The 15,694-nt window shown below is 40.9% G+C and overlaps 1 protein-coding gene and 2 long non-coding RNA genes across 3 annotated transcripts; 1 reads left to right on the forward strand and 2 right to left on the reverse strand.

Annotated features, from left to right (window-relative positions):
- Positions 1 to 215: 215 nt before the first annotated feature.
- LOC109203885 (uncharacterized) lies at positions 216 to 1,174 on the forward strand. Its single transcript, XR_002063551.2, has 2 exons — positions 216 to 505; positions 626 to 1,174. It is a non-coding gene; the product is annotated as an uncharacterized LOC109203885 (long non-coding RNA).
- A 5,026-nt stretch (positions 1,175 to 6,200) lies between these two features.
- Positions 6,201 to 10,589, reverse strand: LOC109203884 (glutathione synthetase-like). Its single transcript, XM_025911059.1, has 3 exons — positions 10,541 to 10,589; positions 10,280 to 10,428; positions 6,201 to 7,523 (listed from the first exon to the last, which is right to left on the reverse strand). The coding sequence occupies exons 2-3, from the start codon at positions 10,331 to 10,333 to the stop codon at positions 7,338 to 7,340; spliced, it is 240 nt and encodes a 79-aa protein (XP_025766844.1). The 5' UTR covers positions 10,334 to 10,428; positions 10,541 to 10,589; the 3' UTR covers positions 6,201 to 7,337.
- Positions 10,590 to 11,462: 873 nt separating this feature from the next.
- LOC109203886 (uncharacterized) lies at positions 11,463 to 13,178 on the reverse strand. Its single transcript, XR_002063552.2, has 4 exons — positions 13,161 to 13,178; positions 13,009 to 13,052; positions 12,496 to 12,737; positions 11,463 to 11,811 (listed from the first exon to the last, which is right to left on the reverse strand). It is a non-coding gene; the product is annotated as an uncharacterized LOC109203886 (long non-coding RNA).
- Positions 13,179 to 15,694: the final 2,516 nt, after the last annotated feature.

Consider the following 15,694-nt stretch of genomic DNA (forward strand, 5'->3'; position numbering starts at 1 on the left):
TTTTAGAGAAATTAAATGAGGTTAGGTTCGTACTTGAAATTTTAATATAAAAGTTTCAGGTGGTGATGAATGTAAGTTTCACATAGTAGAAATTTGTGTTTATCATTTATTTTGGTTTTATTCTGAGTTTAGTGTTTATTTGTGAGCATTGTTTTTATCTCCATGATTTTACTTTCTTTGTATCACATGTTTTTAGTCTGTTTTTACATTGTTTTAATCCACTGTGGATTGGCTGGGCATGGGACAAATTAGCTGATAGTCATCACCTGCTGAGGCATGTGTCTGTCCAGTGGTGTCCTTTCAGCTGTTTATAGGACTTATTAAAAGGAAGCAAGCTGAGTACTGGAAGGAGAGAGAGGCCCTAGATTGGAAGAGGAACGCATGAAGCCCGTCTGGAGACCGGTCAGCGTGATGTGGTGACCCAGTCCCGACAGCAGGAACGGCGACAGTAGGAGACAACGCGTGTGATTGACATCAGTGCAGATGTATACCACTGCCTGCATTTGTGAGTAGTGGCTGATTGTTGTTCACTGGGTGCAGCCGTGTTGGGAGAGTGTCGCCATGGCTATAAGCCAGGGCCGCTTCCGGGATGATGGTTCTGGCTCCTATTTGTTTTTACGTACAGATGATGACGTGAGGGGAGCCGCGGTGGTATCGAGCGACGGACTCCAATGCAGAATGCGAACTGGGCTGGGATGTGATGGGGCCCAGTGGACGGACGAGACTGGGACAGGAGGCTCCTAGTCTGCCTGGCACGAGGCTGGCGTGGACCTCACTTAGCAAGAGGAATTTCTGTCCAGCTCAAGAACACACAAGGAGTATTCGTCCTGGGTTGTGGGACTGGGTGGGATTTTTGTACATGAAGAGAATTGTATTTTTACCAGTTTTAGAATAATCTTATCTAGTCTCGGTGGGAATTTTAGCATATTGAGAAAAATGTTGTTGTGAATTGGCTTGATTTAAATCAAACTGAACTGCACTCAATTAAAACCAAATATAACTTGTTATCAAATCTATTCAAATGTAAAGTCGTCTCACTCAATTTGGACAACTAGCACTGAAAAATACACTGACATCCTCTGTTTCCCAATTAGCAGATGAGAGGTTGCTGTTTTATTCATGACTCAATACTTGAATGGTTTTATCCTGTTTATGAATAAACATTTTAAAATGACATTGCTTCATTGTATGATTAATTCTTTGTCTGTGTCAGTCCTTAATACATACACATGTGTACAATAATTCTAGTTGCCATAGTCTCCGGAGATCCTATGCTCCGTTTTCTCATACTTTTCTTCACTGTTTACCTCATTCTGCCCAACAAAATGTACAAATTTCTGTAAACAATTATGACTTGTTTTATGCCATTAATAAAAAATGTCTCCATATGAGGACGTACTTGAAAAGAAAAAGTCACCACTTTGCATTTTACAAAGCAAGTAAACAAACACGGGGCTATTTATCATATAAATAACTTTTAGGTCTGTGGGATAGAAGGATGGGAGCTTTAAATGTTGTGCCTCCATAATTATTCTAGAGTCTTTACAGTGTTCAGCGACTGTTGTGATTTGGTGTGACATACATAAACTTGAAGTGAATGAATCCACCTGTTCACAGGAGATCACAGGAAGATGACACCAAACATCAGAAGATCTTATTGTGCGCCAGAGTAAAAGGTGGTTTCTTGGGACTAAAAGCACATAAACTACAGCAGAAGCTCACATAAAGCAGGAAATAAGCAGGCAGCACTTCAACTGCTAATGCACGTTTTGCACTTTTATTGTTGTGTCATTCACTAACAGTTCAATGGTGCAAGATTACCATACACAGAATTAGGATATCTGCATGACACATCTATGCTATACAGCGAATGGATTATAATTATTACAAATACAGTAAGCATATTTACATTTGATCTCAAGCTCCATACAATATAGATATTTACAAAGTATGAAAATGAAACCGGTCTGACAAATAATGTGCAGTGTTAATGACGGGTTTTTTTCTCCTTTTCTTTTGGTGAACAAATCTGAAAGGGGGCGGGGTTAACTGATATTAATTGTCAGAGGGGGAAAATATCATGGCTAGTTTCGTTTGAAAGGCATCAACGGAAAAACAAACACAGAAAAAAGTGATGAGGTGAAGAAAGACACATTAAGTGTGCTGTCGTTTTAGATGTCACAAGCTACTTTGTATAGTCCTATATCCCTGATATTAGAAAGAATTAAAATGAGTTAAAATACACCTTTATTTTGTTACAGATTTTGAGTTCAGATGGATGCCTAGCATGACTAATGAGTAGTTATCCTCCCCCCAAAAAAAACAAAAAACAAAAAAACAACAGACTTCTAATTCACTCAAACTGCTTTCTAATAAAGAGGAAGCACTAATGTAACTCACCTCCTCAGTCGGGGTGCAGGGGTTACATTAGGTCTCCTTTTCCTTCCCCCCCCTCTCTCTTACATTCAAACCCTCTTTTAGTTCACACTAGAACAGGCCGCCACACCATCATTTGGTTTAATATGAGTGGAACAACTAAACCGCACAGACTTTAAATGATCAGTTAGTTGAACCTTTTATTAATATGCGCAAAGAGCTGCAAACTAATATATATATATGTATATACACTGCAAACAATAAATACACAATCCAAAATAAAAACACCTCTGCAAAAGAAGTGGCAGCGCTTCGCATCAACATGTATATGAGGTACATTGCACTTTTGAGATTTGATCTGTGCATAGGTGCATCTTTGATGTGCAGCTCAGAGATCCACAATCCAGCACATTTCTGTTTCTCTGACCGTCAGACTGGCTGACCCGAGGTCACGTCAGAGCTTTGTTTTATATCTATATGTAACAGACAGTCGGTTCCTCTCCTTCCACGCATTTCATACAACACAGCAGGCATACTGCTGGTTGGTTGACCAGAGTTTTTTAATGCCTGTCTACATGAACACATCTCGAGAGGCGTAGGCACCAAAAAGTGAATCTGGAGCCAAATGTAGCAGCTGCAGCAGGGTACACAGAGCAAATATTTTCATGGGGTAGTATCAGAAATAGGACCTTTGAATATGTAGTCCCTTTAACTTCTATTAAACCCTTTGAGAAACAGCTATCCAGTGTACTCCTGATATGTGCTCTTATCATTTGTTCCTGATGCTCAAATACAATCCTGGACTCAACATATGTGGCTGTGTCTCTGTCCTTGCTATAGATATGTGTTAATGTGCAAAATAAGGTTAAAAAATGAAGAAATAAATGAGAGTTAGAGCAAGCTAGAGGAGCAGAGAGGAATGTGTTATATGAGGGTTAACTACCACACTGATCCCAGAACAGACCGCATGTACAAATCAAGTTCTCTCTCTAGTTCGTTTTCATCCTCCTAGTCCTCCTCCTCCTCTCCTTGTAACCCTGTTTTTACTCCTTGGGATGAAAAAGCAAAAAGGGGCCCAAATCTACTCCTGCAGGAACAATTGGGTTTTTTTATTTATTTTTTTAAACTGCTGAGATATGAAGCGATCCTCGCTTGTTTGTCTCTAGTTAGTCTGCAGTTTTTATGTTAACACAAATGGATGAGTATTTTACTGACTCACTAACTGACACTGGCACGATCGGGGGTTTAGAGGCGGCGTATGTACACAGATTGAGGAGGATCTGCACTTTTCTTTTTTTCAATATAAATACCAATAAAGGGAAGTGACCAGAGCAGATTATACAGTGTGCTTGTGAAGCTGCAGGGTAGCTTCTGAGTGCATCCTGTGGAGTGTGTAGTGTGTGTTTAAGTGTTGTGGTTGAGGTGTCGTATGCCTTGATGGTAGAAACTGTTTTTAAGTCTTGTAGACAAGCGTGTTACATCCAGCCTTTCTCTATCCTGCCTCAAACCGTACCTTAAGCATGGCCTGCTGGTCTTCGTTGTATTCCACCTGTGCTGTGGAGAGGTTGAGGACGCCTCGCTCCACAGGGTCCTTGTCACCAAAGACCTACAACATCATCTTGCAGCAGATGGAGTCACTGTGCATCGTTCAACCATTCGGCGCACTTTACACAAGGTGCTGTATGCGAGAGTGATGCAGAGGAAGCCTTTTCTCCGGCCACAGCACAAACAGAGCCGCTTGAGGTATGCTAAAGCACATTTGGACAAGCCAGCTTCATTCTGGAATAAGGTGCTGTGGACTGATGAAACGAAAATTGAGTTATTTGGGCATAACAAGGGGCGTTATGCATGGAGGAAAAAGAACACAGCATTTCAAGAAAAACACCTGCTACCTACAGTAAAATATGGTGGTGGTTCCATCATGCTGTGGGGCTGTGTGGCCAGTGCAGGGACTGGGAATCTTGTCAAAGTTGAGGGACACATGGATTCCACTCAGTATCAGCAGATTCTGGAGACCAATGTCCAGGAATCAATGTTATATACTTATGTGGTATGTGTATTTTGACTTTTGCTGCCATGATGCCAGGTCTCTGTTGAAAATGAGATTTTTAATCTCAATGAGATTTTTTACGTGGATAAATAAAGGACTAATAATAATAAAATAAAATAAAAACAAAGCTGAAGCTGCGCCGGGGCTGGGTGTTTCAACAAGACAACGACCCGAAACACTGCTCGAAGTCCACTAAGGCATTCACGCACAGGAACAAGTACAACGTTCTGGAATGGCCATCTCAGCCCCCAGACCTGAAAATTATTGAAAATCTGTGGTGTGAGTTAAAGAGAGCTGTCCATGCTCGAATGAACTAGAGATGTTTTGTAAAGAGGAATGGTCCAAAATACCTTCAACCACAATGCAGACTCTCATTGGAACCTACAGGAAGCGTTTAGAGGCTGTAATTTCTGCAAAAGGCAGATCTACTAAATATTGATTTCATTTCTTTTTTTGTGGTGCCCAAATTTATGCCCCATCGCCAAGATCTTTCCGTTTACACAGACCCTCAAGACCCTCTGTGAACACAGCAAAATGCCTTTGTATTATTTCTTTTACTCAAGTCTTATCTGATCATTTGAGGAAGAAAGAAAACACAAGCGTCCCCAGTCTGTTTATAGTAAAACCAGAAACGATAAATTAACAATTCGCTGGCCGCTTAGAACAACATTTAAAAAACAAAAAACCCATAGGTCAGAGTATAAATCCCTTTGAGGCAATAATAATTTTAGGTTACTTTACAAAAGTAAAAAGAAAAAAAAATGGTACATTTTAAAATCCTTTGTTTATGGACAGAATTCTTCCTGTTGGACACAAGAAGCAGACTCCAAAAGAACTTTGAGGCTCTGCAGAAGTCTGATTAGGCTGGTGTTCATGCAACTGGCTCACTGTGGTGTGATAATACCACAGTGAGCCAGTTGTGATAATAGTGTATTTCATTATTATCACTATTAATAGTGACAATCTCAGTGTATTTCTCAAAGCATAGGGTGTAACAAAGAAATGGATGCCTCCTGATGGGAACAGTGAAGACGGTTTGGAAGTCCTAAAACCTCTTCCTTTGTAATGGGCAGCAGTGGGTGACTCCTCTTGTTACAGGCCAGTTATACCACAGACAATCCAGCTAAAATTCTCACAGAATTTCTCACAATTGAGAAAGTTTCTTATTTCCTTCTGACTTTCCCATCTTACTCTTGTTTTTATTTTTTGAAGTACATTTCCTGAAAAGTCCCCCATTTCTATGATCAGAGATGTGAGCCTGATCTCACAGGTTAGGGTTCGGTAAATGAACAGTCATAACATTTATTTTTTTCATTCACAACATACTAGATATTATTCTTTGGTTCACAAGCTGGACCAGCTCTACCAAGTTATCTATCACTGTACTATGCATTTAACAGCATTAACCCTTCAATGCCTGTAACAAAAAACTAAATGTCCTTCACATGATCCAAAGTGGGGTCTTCAAACAGTCCAGCACCTGGAACTGTTTGTGTACTTAATAATATATTGCTGAGCTTCTCTAAGTTACAGTAGCTTGTGTTAGTACGTGTACACAAAGACATAAACGTTCAATGATAAAAACACACAGTAGAATAAAATTGTAAGAAGTCATCAGTTGATGCAGTTTAAGGACACTTGTTCTTCTGTGCAGTCTCACCTGGAGCTCACGTTTCTAGTTCATGCCATCATGACCAAAGATTCTTCAATTAATAGTTTAAAGATGTCCATGAATGCACTGCTAACTGCTCTTCAACCTTATAAAACTCAACATGCATTTTGAATAAGAAACACTTTTACAAAACCAAAAGCTTCACTGTGCTTAGTGATTTATCTGTCTAAAAAAACCAGGTTCAGTTTGTAACTGAGAGAGCGGCTCGGTGGCGCTGAATTATATTTCCAATAGAAACACAATTTCATATGTTGTAGTAACAACACACTGCCACAAGATGGCAGCCTAGACCTACTTTACCATGCTGTTCCAGTAAAAAAGAAAAAGTGAGAGAGCCTTGAAAGAGTGACAGAGACACTTTTTATGAACTCATCTGTAATGTGTCACCTTTTCTGTAGGATGAAGAAGTGCTTCCCTTCTTTTAAAGTAAATACAGGCTTACAAAGATCCTCTAAACATGTTTCTGAAATAATCCTAAACACAACCATTAAATCAAAAATGCAAGAAACAATTTATTTAATCACTCTTCTTAACTTAATTCCTTAACTTATTACAAAAATAAACAAAGACTTTTCTGCTGTCTCACCTCTGTCAGTGTTCATGCTGTTACAAGAACAGGTGGAGGTGCAGGTGGAACTTTGACTTCACTGTGGTTTCTATGTGCAGGCAGGAGTGGGACATCTCAGAACAGCAGCGGATTGTCGAGCACGGTGACTCCTGCTGCGACGCCCCCGTCTGAGTGTCCTGAGCTCTTGGTCCTCAGCAGATGGCCCACACACTCATTTATCACCATGTCTGCCTGTAAGAAAACAAAGAAAAGGCTAACATTAGAAACAGCCACCAACCAATCCCTTTTACTCCACCGCCCAAAAACCAGTGAGAAACACTAGCTAATATTAACTTGGAATCAAAGTCCACTAATCCCCAGGCTCCCAGCATAACATACAGTCCAACACAAACTCCACAAACTGTCTTGCTTCAGCTGACTTTCCTTCACCTTCTCTCCAGAGAATCTGTTGTGCTCTTTTCAGCACGAAGCCACACTCCTGCTCACTGATCGTCACCTCTGTTTAACCTGGTCTCAGCAACTTTGTCCCATAGCTTGCACATCCTTTCCACCTCCATCTTTCTTCCCAGCCAACTGATACATACCTTTTCTCCTTCCTTAAAAGCCAGCCTAAGAAATACGATTTTATAATTGCCCAATAAATTAAACTGCCATTTTCAAAAGTATTATCATCAGTAGAGGTCAGCGAATGTCGCTCGGATCTGCTGCACAGCTTGAGGCTGGTCCGGGAAGAACCTCTCCAGGACTCCAGGTCTGGCGAGCACTTGCTGAACCTTCTTGGTACCAGCCAGGTGAGCGCTGATATCTGGACTCTTCACAGCTCGACAGCGCTCCATCAGAAGACGAGCATCCCAGCTCTGCAATTGAAAACAGACAATGAATTCTCTGCTTGCCAGCACACCGACCAGCAGAGCGTGACAATAGTTGGTTTATATTACGCTGAGATTTGACAGACAGAGACAGAAGAATGAAGGAGAACAACACAGAGTCACGCTATCAAGGAGAACTTGGACGGTAGATTCAGCAGTTTGGCTTGAAACTTGCAAACTGTTTTAACTTGTTATGTCCGATTAACTTTTCCTTCCAGGGTGCTCGGCAGTTTTCTTTCACTTGTTTCCTGTTCCTGCCAGCAGAATGCACACACAGCTGCAGTAACTACACACAATGTTGCAGAGAACATGGAGCAGCAACAAACATGTGTTGATCTCTAATCACCCATTCAAACTGACACAGCGACAGAGGTCTGTTGTCACTTATATCAGCCAATCAGGGCTAGACTTGGTATTGCTAAGCAGGGAAAGAAATAAACTCAATGATAATGACGTTCCAGTTTCTCATGAATACGAATCAGTTTACGCAAGTCTGCAGGTTTCACTTTAGTGTTTTTAACTAAACTCTTTGATGTAATCATTCTGAGTGCAAATCAAAAGTTGGACCTGTTCAGAAGTGTAGTTGTCAGGCATGTAACCGTTCCTAAAATACACCACGGCGACCTGTTTGCTGTCCCTGAAGTGAAAGTGACACAAAAGACACATTAATCCATGTGGACACACAGCGACCTCCACTTCCTTGAAGCCTCTCGTGCTGCTGTCCACTGGGAATCCCCACATGTGCCTCTTCCCAGTGTCTATGACATGTAACAAATATAATAAAATAGCAAGGAATTATAAAGTCAATGACAAGATTTTCCATTTAGTTTAATTTAACAGTAGTCATTTTGCAGAAGACAGACATTTGGTTACTATAGTAAAAACTATTATGTCAAATTAACCAAAAAGAAAAAGAGCCAACAAATGCAGACACTTGGCTGTCTTCAGCAACAAAAACGCCATCAAAAAAGTCACAGTCATCAGAGCAACATCAGAGAAACAATAAAGTCTAACCATGGAAGGTTTTTATAAATATATGCATAAAAACACAAAAACAAATAACATCAACAATGAGCACCTTTCGCTCATTGCACGCTCCAACAGTTTTGCAAAAGCTTCCCTGGAGAATCATGGAGAAAATACTTTTAGTTCCTGGAAGGAGCTCAAGGGTCTAAGTGTAAAGAGCAGACATGTTGACAGATGCTGGCCAATATCCACTCCTAATCGGGTCCTTTAAATCAGGGCTGCACTGCTGCTGGCATGTTTGACATCTGTATGTCGCCTGGTGCACATTATAACATCCTTGGACCAAAAAGAAAAATAAACAACATGACTAATACATCACTGCCTTCACAGATGACTTCTGTTAATGCAATACCATGTTCTGATTGTACAGCAAGGGCAGAAAACATGCTTCATCACACTATGTTCAAATCCATCACCCTAACCTAAATAGCAGGTTGCTGTTTACTATTAATGTTGATTAAAATCACTATTTTTCCTGCTGACACTGTGAAGTTTACGCCCCCACAGGAGCAGTTTCGAAGCTTCACTGTTGGCAGAATGCGAGCTACCAAAAAAGAGAAAACCACTTAAATAGATTATTTCTAACTGGATGTAGACACATATGAAAACCAAAATTGAGTATCTCATGAGGAAATACCTTGTATATTGGTGCAATTTTGACCGTCCACTCTAATAATACATGTGGTTGGAGGAATGGCTTTAGAAAAACATCAATAACACTTTCTCTGTTGTGGAGTGGCTGATGTTTGTGATGTAGAACATCCCCACAGAACCGTTCCTCTGGAAGACACTCTGCACATAGACAGGACTTTTTTGTAACAAATTCAGCAAAATTTGAATAACTGAAAGTAGTACGCACTCAGATCCAGCCACTCTTGACAAAGGTAGCAGCTTCTATTTTGATATTATAGCTCAGGGTGGCTCAGTGTACTTCACTATGAGCTGACAGTTAAAAGGACATTTGTCAAATTCATGTGGTTTTATAATTATTAAAGTTCTCACACGCTCAAAGACATAAATGTCAGCCAACAAGGGATCGCTCATCAAGCTTAGCTATATAGAAAAGTACATTATTGAGATGAGACCAAATAACAGCAGGGTGAAGACAGTAGCAAAACAGAGGATGACCAACAGTTTCTGTGTCAGTGAGACATTTCAGCTGGTATGGCCGTGCTTCTTTCCAGCGCTCAGCAGCTTTCTGCTGCCAAAAGGACCGTGACACTGCCCTACTTCTTTGAGGCTCAGGAGAAGGACATCAATCCAAAACAGCAGACAGCCTTTTCATATTCTTTTCTCTAAAGAATGCAAATAGAGTATTTGCAAATATGAAGTAATTAACAAATTTCCCACGTATGGGACTAATAAAGGTTATCTTATGTTATCTTAATCACCTTTGTTTCTGCTAATGTCACTTTTACAAATCGTGTCCCATCAGCTCTCATGGCTGAACTTTGGCTTTGAGGGTCGGGGAGGACAAAAAGCTATTAAGGACCTTTTGATTTGCAATCCAGTTCTTCTCTAAAGACATGACTTATTTCTGTTTCACTCCTGGACCAGACTGAATGTTTTTCCTTGATGAGCATTACACCAGTGAACAGTCATCCACACAGTTCTGACAGGATGAATTGTACCAACGCTGGCGGTCCTACCCTCACAAGAATGATTATTTTTGTTACCAGTCCAACAGTTGACTCTACATAAAACTACTGATACAGTACCTTGAGTCGGAGCCTGAGGCTGGGATCAGACAGCAGATGAATGCAGCGCTCCATAACATCCTTAGTAATGCTGAGGTGGGAGGGAAGCTCTGCTTTCACATCATGACTACCAATATCTGACACATCCTCACACTCAGTGGGAGGGACCTCTGCAATGGCACCACATGTACAGTTATTCATCTCCTCTACACTCTGAATCTAATATAACCACCACTACAGTCTACAGCTGATATTCCACTGGCCCTTAGACAGACCTATTACCTCGGTCTTCAGTGTCATCGTCCTCTATTCCAATGCTCTCTGCCAGTTCTTTCTGTTTGCAGTAATTCAGCAGGAATTGGCGAATGCTGAGGTCTTCCTGGTCACTGGAGCTTTGATTGGAGCTGGCAGACTTACTGGTCCTGCTACAAGTGGAAGGAAACCACCTCGCTAAAGGAAAAACAAGACAACAATATGAACATAGGTTTGGTTACAATAAAATAAGTCAGTTGATCAAAATCAGTGTGACACAGACAATGATGTTTTTGGAAAGAGCCCATTAGTGACATTTAATTTATACATTTTTACTGTGAGGGCTTGTAAAACTTCTGTATGAATATTAATTCTACAACAGAAAACCACTCAGCATTTAAACCATCACGATGTATTAAATGTTTCCAAAGATGCTGATAATTTGATAACAAGCAAAGTTATATATCCTGAAATGTACTCATTGATAGAAACTTTGAAAGGCACTGCAGAAAACAAAGTTAAGCAACACAGAAAAATGTGGTAGCGAATGCCTTGAGTCACATTTTCTTCCTTATACGTGAGACTCAAGCTGACATCACTGTTGAAATCTTACCCAGTGCCTTCATGAGCGCGTGCAGCACGGAGCAGAAAAGAGCAGCTGTGCGCTCGTAGCTGAGATCCAGATCCTGAACCATGTCCCCGACCAGCAGGCTGCAGTCAGAGTGAGTCAACAGAACTGTCAACACCCGTGGAGCCTGGCCAACAAGACAGGATTACAATGAAATACAGTACAAGCTCAGGGCAGCACAGGCTTAAGCAGACAAAGAAGGAAATGGGGTAAATCCTCCAGCAGTCATTTCTGTCTCCATTTTGGGCTAAAAACAAAAACACGTCATAACTACCTGTGGATGCTGGCTGAGCCTCTGAAGGTTGAGTGATATGTCATTAAGCAGGTAGTCAGAGTTCTCATTGATCAGTTCCTTGAGGGAAGCGTATCCACAGGCCTTGCTGATGTCCTACATGGAGCTCAGCGTCACCTGGCTGACCAGCAGCGTCTCCTCACCAGCTTTCTCCAGCACAGCATACAGCGAGGCCATCAACAAGGGACGGAAATTGCAGCCCAGCGCCTGAGCACAGCAGGCGATGCCCTCGAGTTGGATGCACAGCTGACAGATGTTGCTGTTGAGCTAATGGATCGTGGATGCAGATGTTGATGATGAAGGAATCACTTGGAGAGAGCTTGTATTTGAGTTGCTGGCATCACTGTTGCATATGGAGGGGAGTCTGGATGGACTGAGCAGCTACGCAAAGAGACAAAACACGTGCTAATGCACTGCTTTCTAACCACTTTTACACATGCACTGCAGCTCGGAAGTTTTCAAGATATTGTCCATGCACGTGAGAACGCAAATGTCTGACACACTTAGATCAGACATTAAACAGCCTTTAGCCTTCCTGCTCCTGAGTGAAAGCCTGTATTATATCTCACTGAGCTCATGTGGGGGTAGCACAGATTAGCCTTTCTCAAAGTCAAGAGTGGGGCCAATTTAGGATCTTCACTCAAATTTAAAATACAAGGGAAACCGATGTATTTCCTTACATAAACAAAACCACACAAGCGCTTATAAAATGCTCATCCTACCCAGTCATACGCAAAGTGTTAAAATCAACGTGTGATCCACCTGCCACTAAGAGATATTATTTCTCTTTGGTAGATGGAAAAAATGTAATCAAACTCACTGTCAGTAGCTACAACAGCACATTTGTTATAATATGATGAATCAAGCATTTAGATATTAAATAGTATTGAGGGAGACAGGATCAAATACAGTGGGGCAAAAAAGTATTTAGTCAGCCAATTGTGCAAGTTCTCCCACTTAAAAAGATGAGAGAGGCCTGTAATTTCATCATAGGTATACCTCTAACTTGTCTGAGTTTTAAAGAATTGATTTGCAAATTATGGTGGAAAATAAGTATTTGGTCACCTGGTGTTAAAACACCAGGTAGGTCCCATCATGGTTGTCACAGATATTTGCTTCTTGGGCTTCCCTTAGCCCTGCTCGTCCGCCATTGCCGCGTTTGAGTTTTGGACGAAATGCATTCTGGGATATTTAGCTGTACCAAGTCCACACAAGTCACCACCGATGCATGCTCGATAAAACGGGCGGCGCGAGAACACATCCGGGACTTTTTCGCATTCTCGGCTTGATGCTTACCCACAAAGTGGCTAGAGAGACAGAAAAAAGACAGAAAAGAAACAAAAAACACAACGCCAAAGAATGTCATTTGCACACTAGCATGGAGAATAAACGTAGACACAGTGCACCCAGTAATTTTTGAACTTACAACCAAGTTTCAAGAGCAGTACTGGTATTGTACCGGTACTGGCTGCTGTCTCATTGTTCAGAGAGCCTATCATTATGCAGAGAAAGGAATCTGTGTCTCTGGACCGAAATGACTGTACGTGTAGTGCTGTAGAAACAATACTGCCCACAAACCTTGATGTTTCTATATGTGGAAACCTTCAAGTATGCATATCCTCCTGTAAGGGTAAAGTAATGGGACATTTGCACTTTTTGCATGTAAGCCTGTCGGTCTTAACTGGAAGTTGCACTTGAGCTGTCTTGGCATCTTTCCCTGTTTGACTCACCAGTTTTGCCCTGAGCTGAACCGCTGCCTCCTTCTCTGTTGTGGTACTCAGCGGTGACCAAGATGCTGTAACATGCAGATGTGATGACTACGACCCACTCACAGTGTGATCCTGGCTATCAGCTCCAGTCAATGCTGTGTAGGACACGTGATACTGGAGGACATGAGCATTGGGAGGTACCCAACTGATCACCATGCTGACGGCAGTCTCATCAGAAAGCGTGAGGCTGGTTGGGCCTCCACCAGAGCCTGCAGCAACATCATAGAAGAGATAAAGTACTACAGCTAACGACACTTAACACTCACTTTCTTCCTTTATAGGAGGAAATTATTTTGGCAGCAGAGCAAAGTGGTTTTTTTAGAAAATAAATGTAAAGTATAACAGAGAATTTGATACTTTGATTTGATACTTTAACCTCACTACATTTATTTCATAGCTTAGAGTTCTAGTTACTCAAAGATGAGAATTTAGATGTGAAATTTAACCTTTAAGTGACTAGTACTTTGAGAACTGCCATCAATTACACAATGAAGTTCATTGACGTACAGGTTATTGTATTAGTAATGCTATATTGTACATAGAGACACAATATGACAGAATATGACTGCTGCTAATGTGACTTAGGTAAATGGTTTCAGGCTCTCCCCTCCTGAGTTTGAGAAATGTTCAGGATCAGAAAATGTGTGACTCACAGGTGCTGTAGCATACGGCCACAGCTTCACTCTGAGCTCCATCTCCATAGAGTGCAGACAGTGATATCTGATGCTCCTTAAGACACAGGACAACAGTTTATTGAGACATTGTATTTTTACTTCATAATATGTACTCCAACAATCCAATAGTTCTTCCCACCTGTCTCAGGTCGCCTCCACTTAGTGAGGTAAGAAACATCATCATCAGCTGCAGCTTCCCAGCGCACCGTGATGTCACTGTCTGAGAAATTAGTTACCCTAAGGTCAGAAGGAGGAGGCACCTTCACTAGAAGAAAAGAATAATGTGTATGGGAATTTTTTAAAAATGAGAAAGCTACATTTTGACATCTTTCATTATTAATAACATTTACAGTACTGTGCAAAGTCGTGAGCCACACGCTGAAGTATTTCTTTGGACATTATCTGGTTTTTCCACTCCTTTTTAGTCCAGTTCTTGTACCTGACCATTTTCTGAGTAATGTTTTTTGTTTGTTTGTTTTTTGTTTGTGTAAACACTTGGCACTGACCATTGTTGGAGAATTAAAAAGCACCTAAGTCAAGGAATGTGTGTGCACATAACAGAAAACTTGGGAAAGAACCAATTTTAAATCTTTAAGCATTTTGTTACTACGGCCTGTCACAAAAACACATTTTGTATAGTGTTTTGTTTTTTGTTTTTTTTTTTTAAATCTTGTGAATAAAATGTATACAAATGTGTGTGATTAATCACAATGTGTTAGTGTGTAATCACCCTGAGACATGCATGCCTGTCTGCTAGCGTCAGATCTAAAGCCATTTCTGATTTGGAGATGCAGGCTGCAGATTCTGTCCAGATTATCCCAGCTCTCGTCACTAAGCATCCAGTCTTCACTTATCAAATGTGTAAAATTCAAGGCTGGTCCTTAAAAGCTCCCAACAAGGCAAAAACTGTGAATCTAACCAAAAGTGTATTTCCTGTTTCTCCCACATATTGGATTCCACAGTCCTACAAGTGATCAAATATACACAGTTTTTAGATCTTGGAGTCCCTTTCACAGTGATAGAAAACATACCATTGGAATAACTGCCCACCACTTGTGGTGCTGGAAAAATTGCCCTGATCTCTGCGCTTAGGCTCAGAGAGAGGTGAGATTTTAGCCTTTACAAGGAGATCACCCAGGTTTTGTTCCTCCTGAAGGCTGCAATTGCCTTGTGATCCTGAAGCATATGTGTGTCCTGAGTGAACCTTTGAAAGTTGCTCTGATAACTCTGACCAATTTGCAGGTGGAGGGAGAATATGTGATCACCACTGGATGAGGGGAGAAACATCAATTGGCTTGGTCTGCAAGAATGAATTGAAACATTTTCTTAAAAAGGACCAACCGTACCCCCTAGTGGAGAGAGCTGAGAATAAAATCTTGACAGCTTCCCCCAAATCACTCTGTTGAGTGCAGATCCTGTGAAATCTCAGTAATTGGGATTTTAATTATCCTGCAAATGTGTGTTTTGGGTGAAAACTTGTTCTGAACAGTAAGGCATGTGTATCTGTAGGTTTGAAAAAGACTTAACATCTAATTTGTGGTCATTGGGAAATTTGGGCCCTTAAATGTAGTTGTGTCTAAAAAATCAATTGAGGATTTATTAATGGTGATTTCAGTTTGATGGAAGCATTATGGTCATTAAATTGTCATTATTAACATTAATATGAATTATCAGTGTAAATATGCTTTTGCGAATGTCTCCTGTTGTCAGATATCCTGTTTGGATCGTCCACTTTGACTCTTCACAACGTATGTTATATTCTGTTAATATTTAACCTGTGAGTAAAGGAACTGATACTCACACTGAGTAAAGCGCCAACAA

The sequence above is a fragment of the Oreochromis niloticus genome, linkage group LG10 (assembly GCF_001858045.2).
Source record: "Oreochromis niloticus isolate F11D_XX linkage group LG10, O_niloticus_UMD_NMBU, whole genome shotgun sequence".
NCBI classification, from domain to species: domain Eukaryota; kingdom Metazoa; phylum Chordata; class Actinopteri; order Cichliformes; family Cichlidae; genus Oreochromis; species Oreochromis niloticus.

Excerpts from the sequence above, each read along its gene's own strand:
- LOC109203884 (XM_025911059.1), bottom strand. The coding sequence starts at position 10,333 with ATGGAGCGCTGCATTCATCTGCTGTCTGATCCCAGCCTCAGGCTCCGA. Across the intron at positions 7,524-10,279 it reads GCCTCAGGCTCCGACTCAAG|AGCTGGGATGCTCGTCTTCT; the intron begins GTACTGTATCAG and ends TTTCAATTGCAG.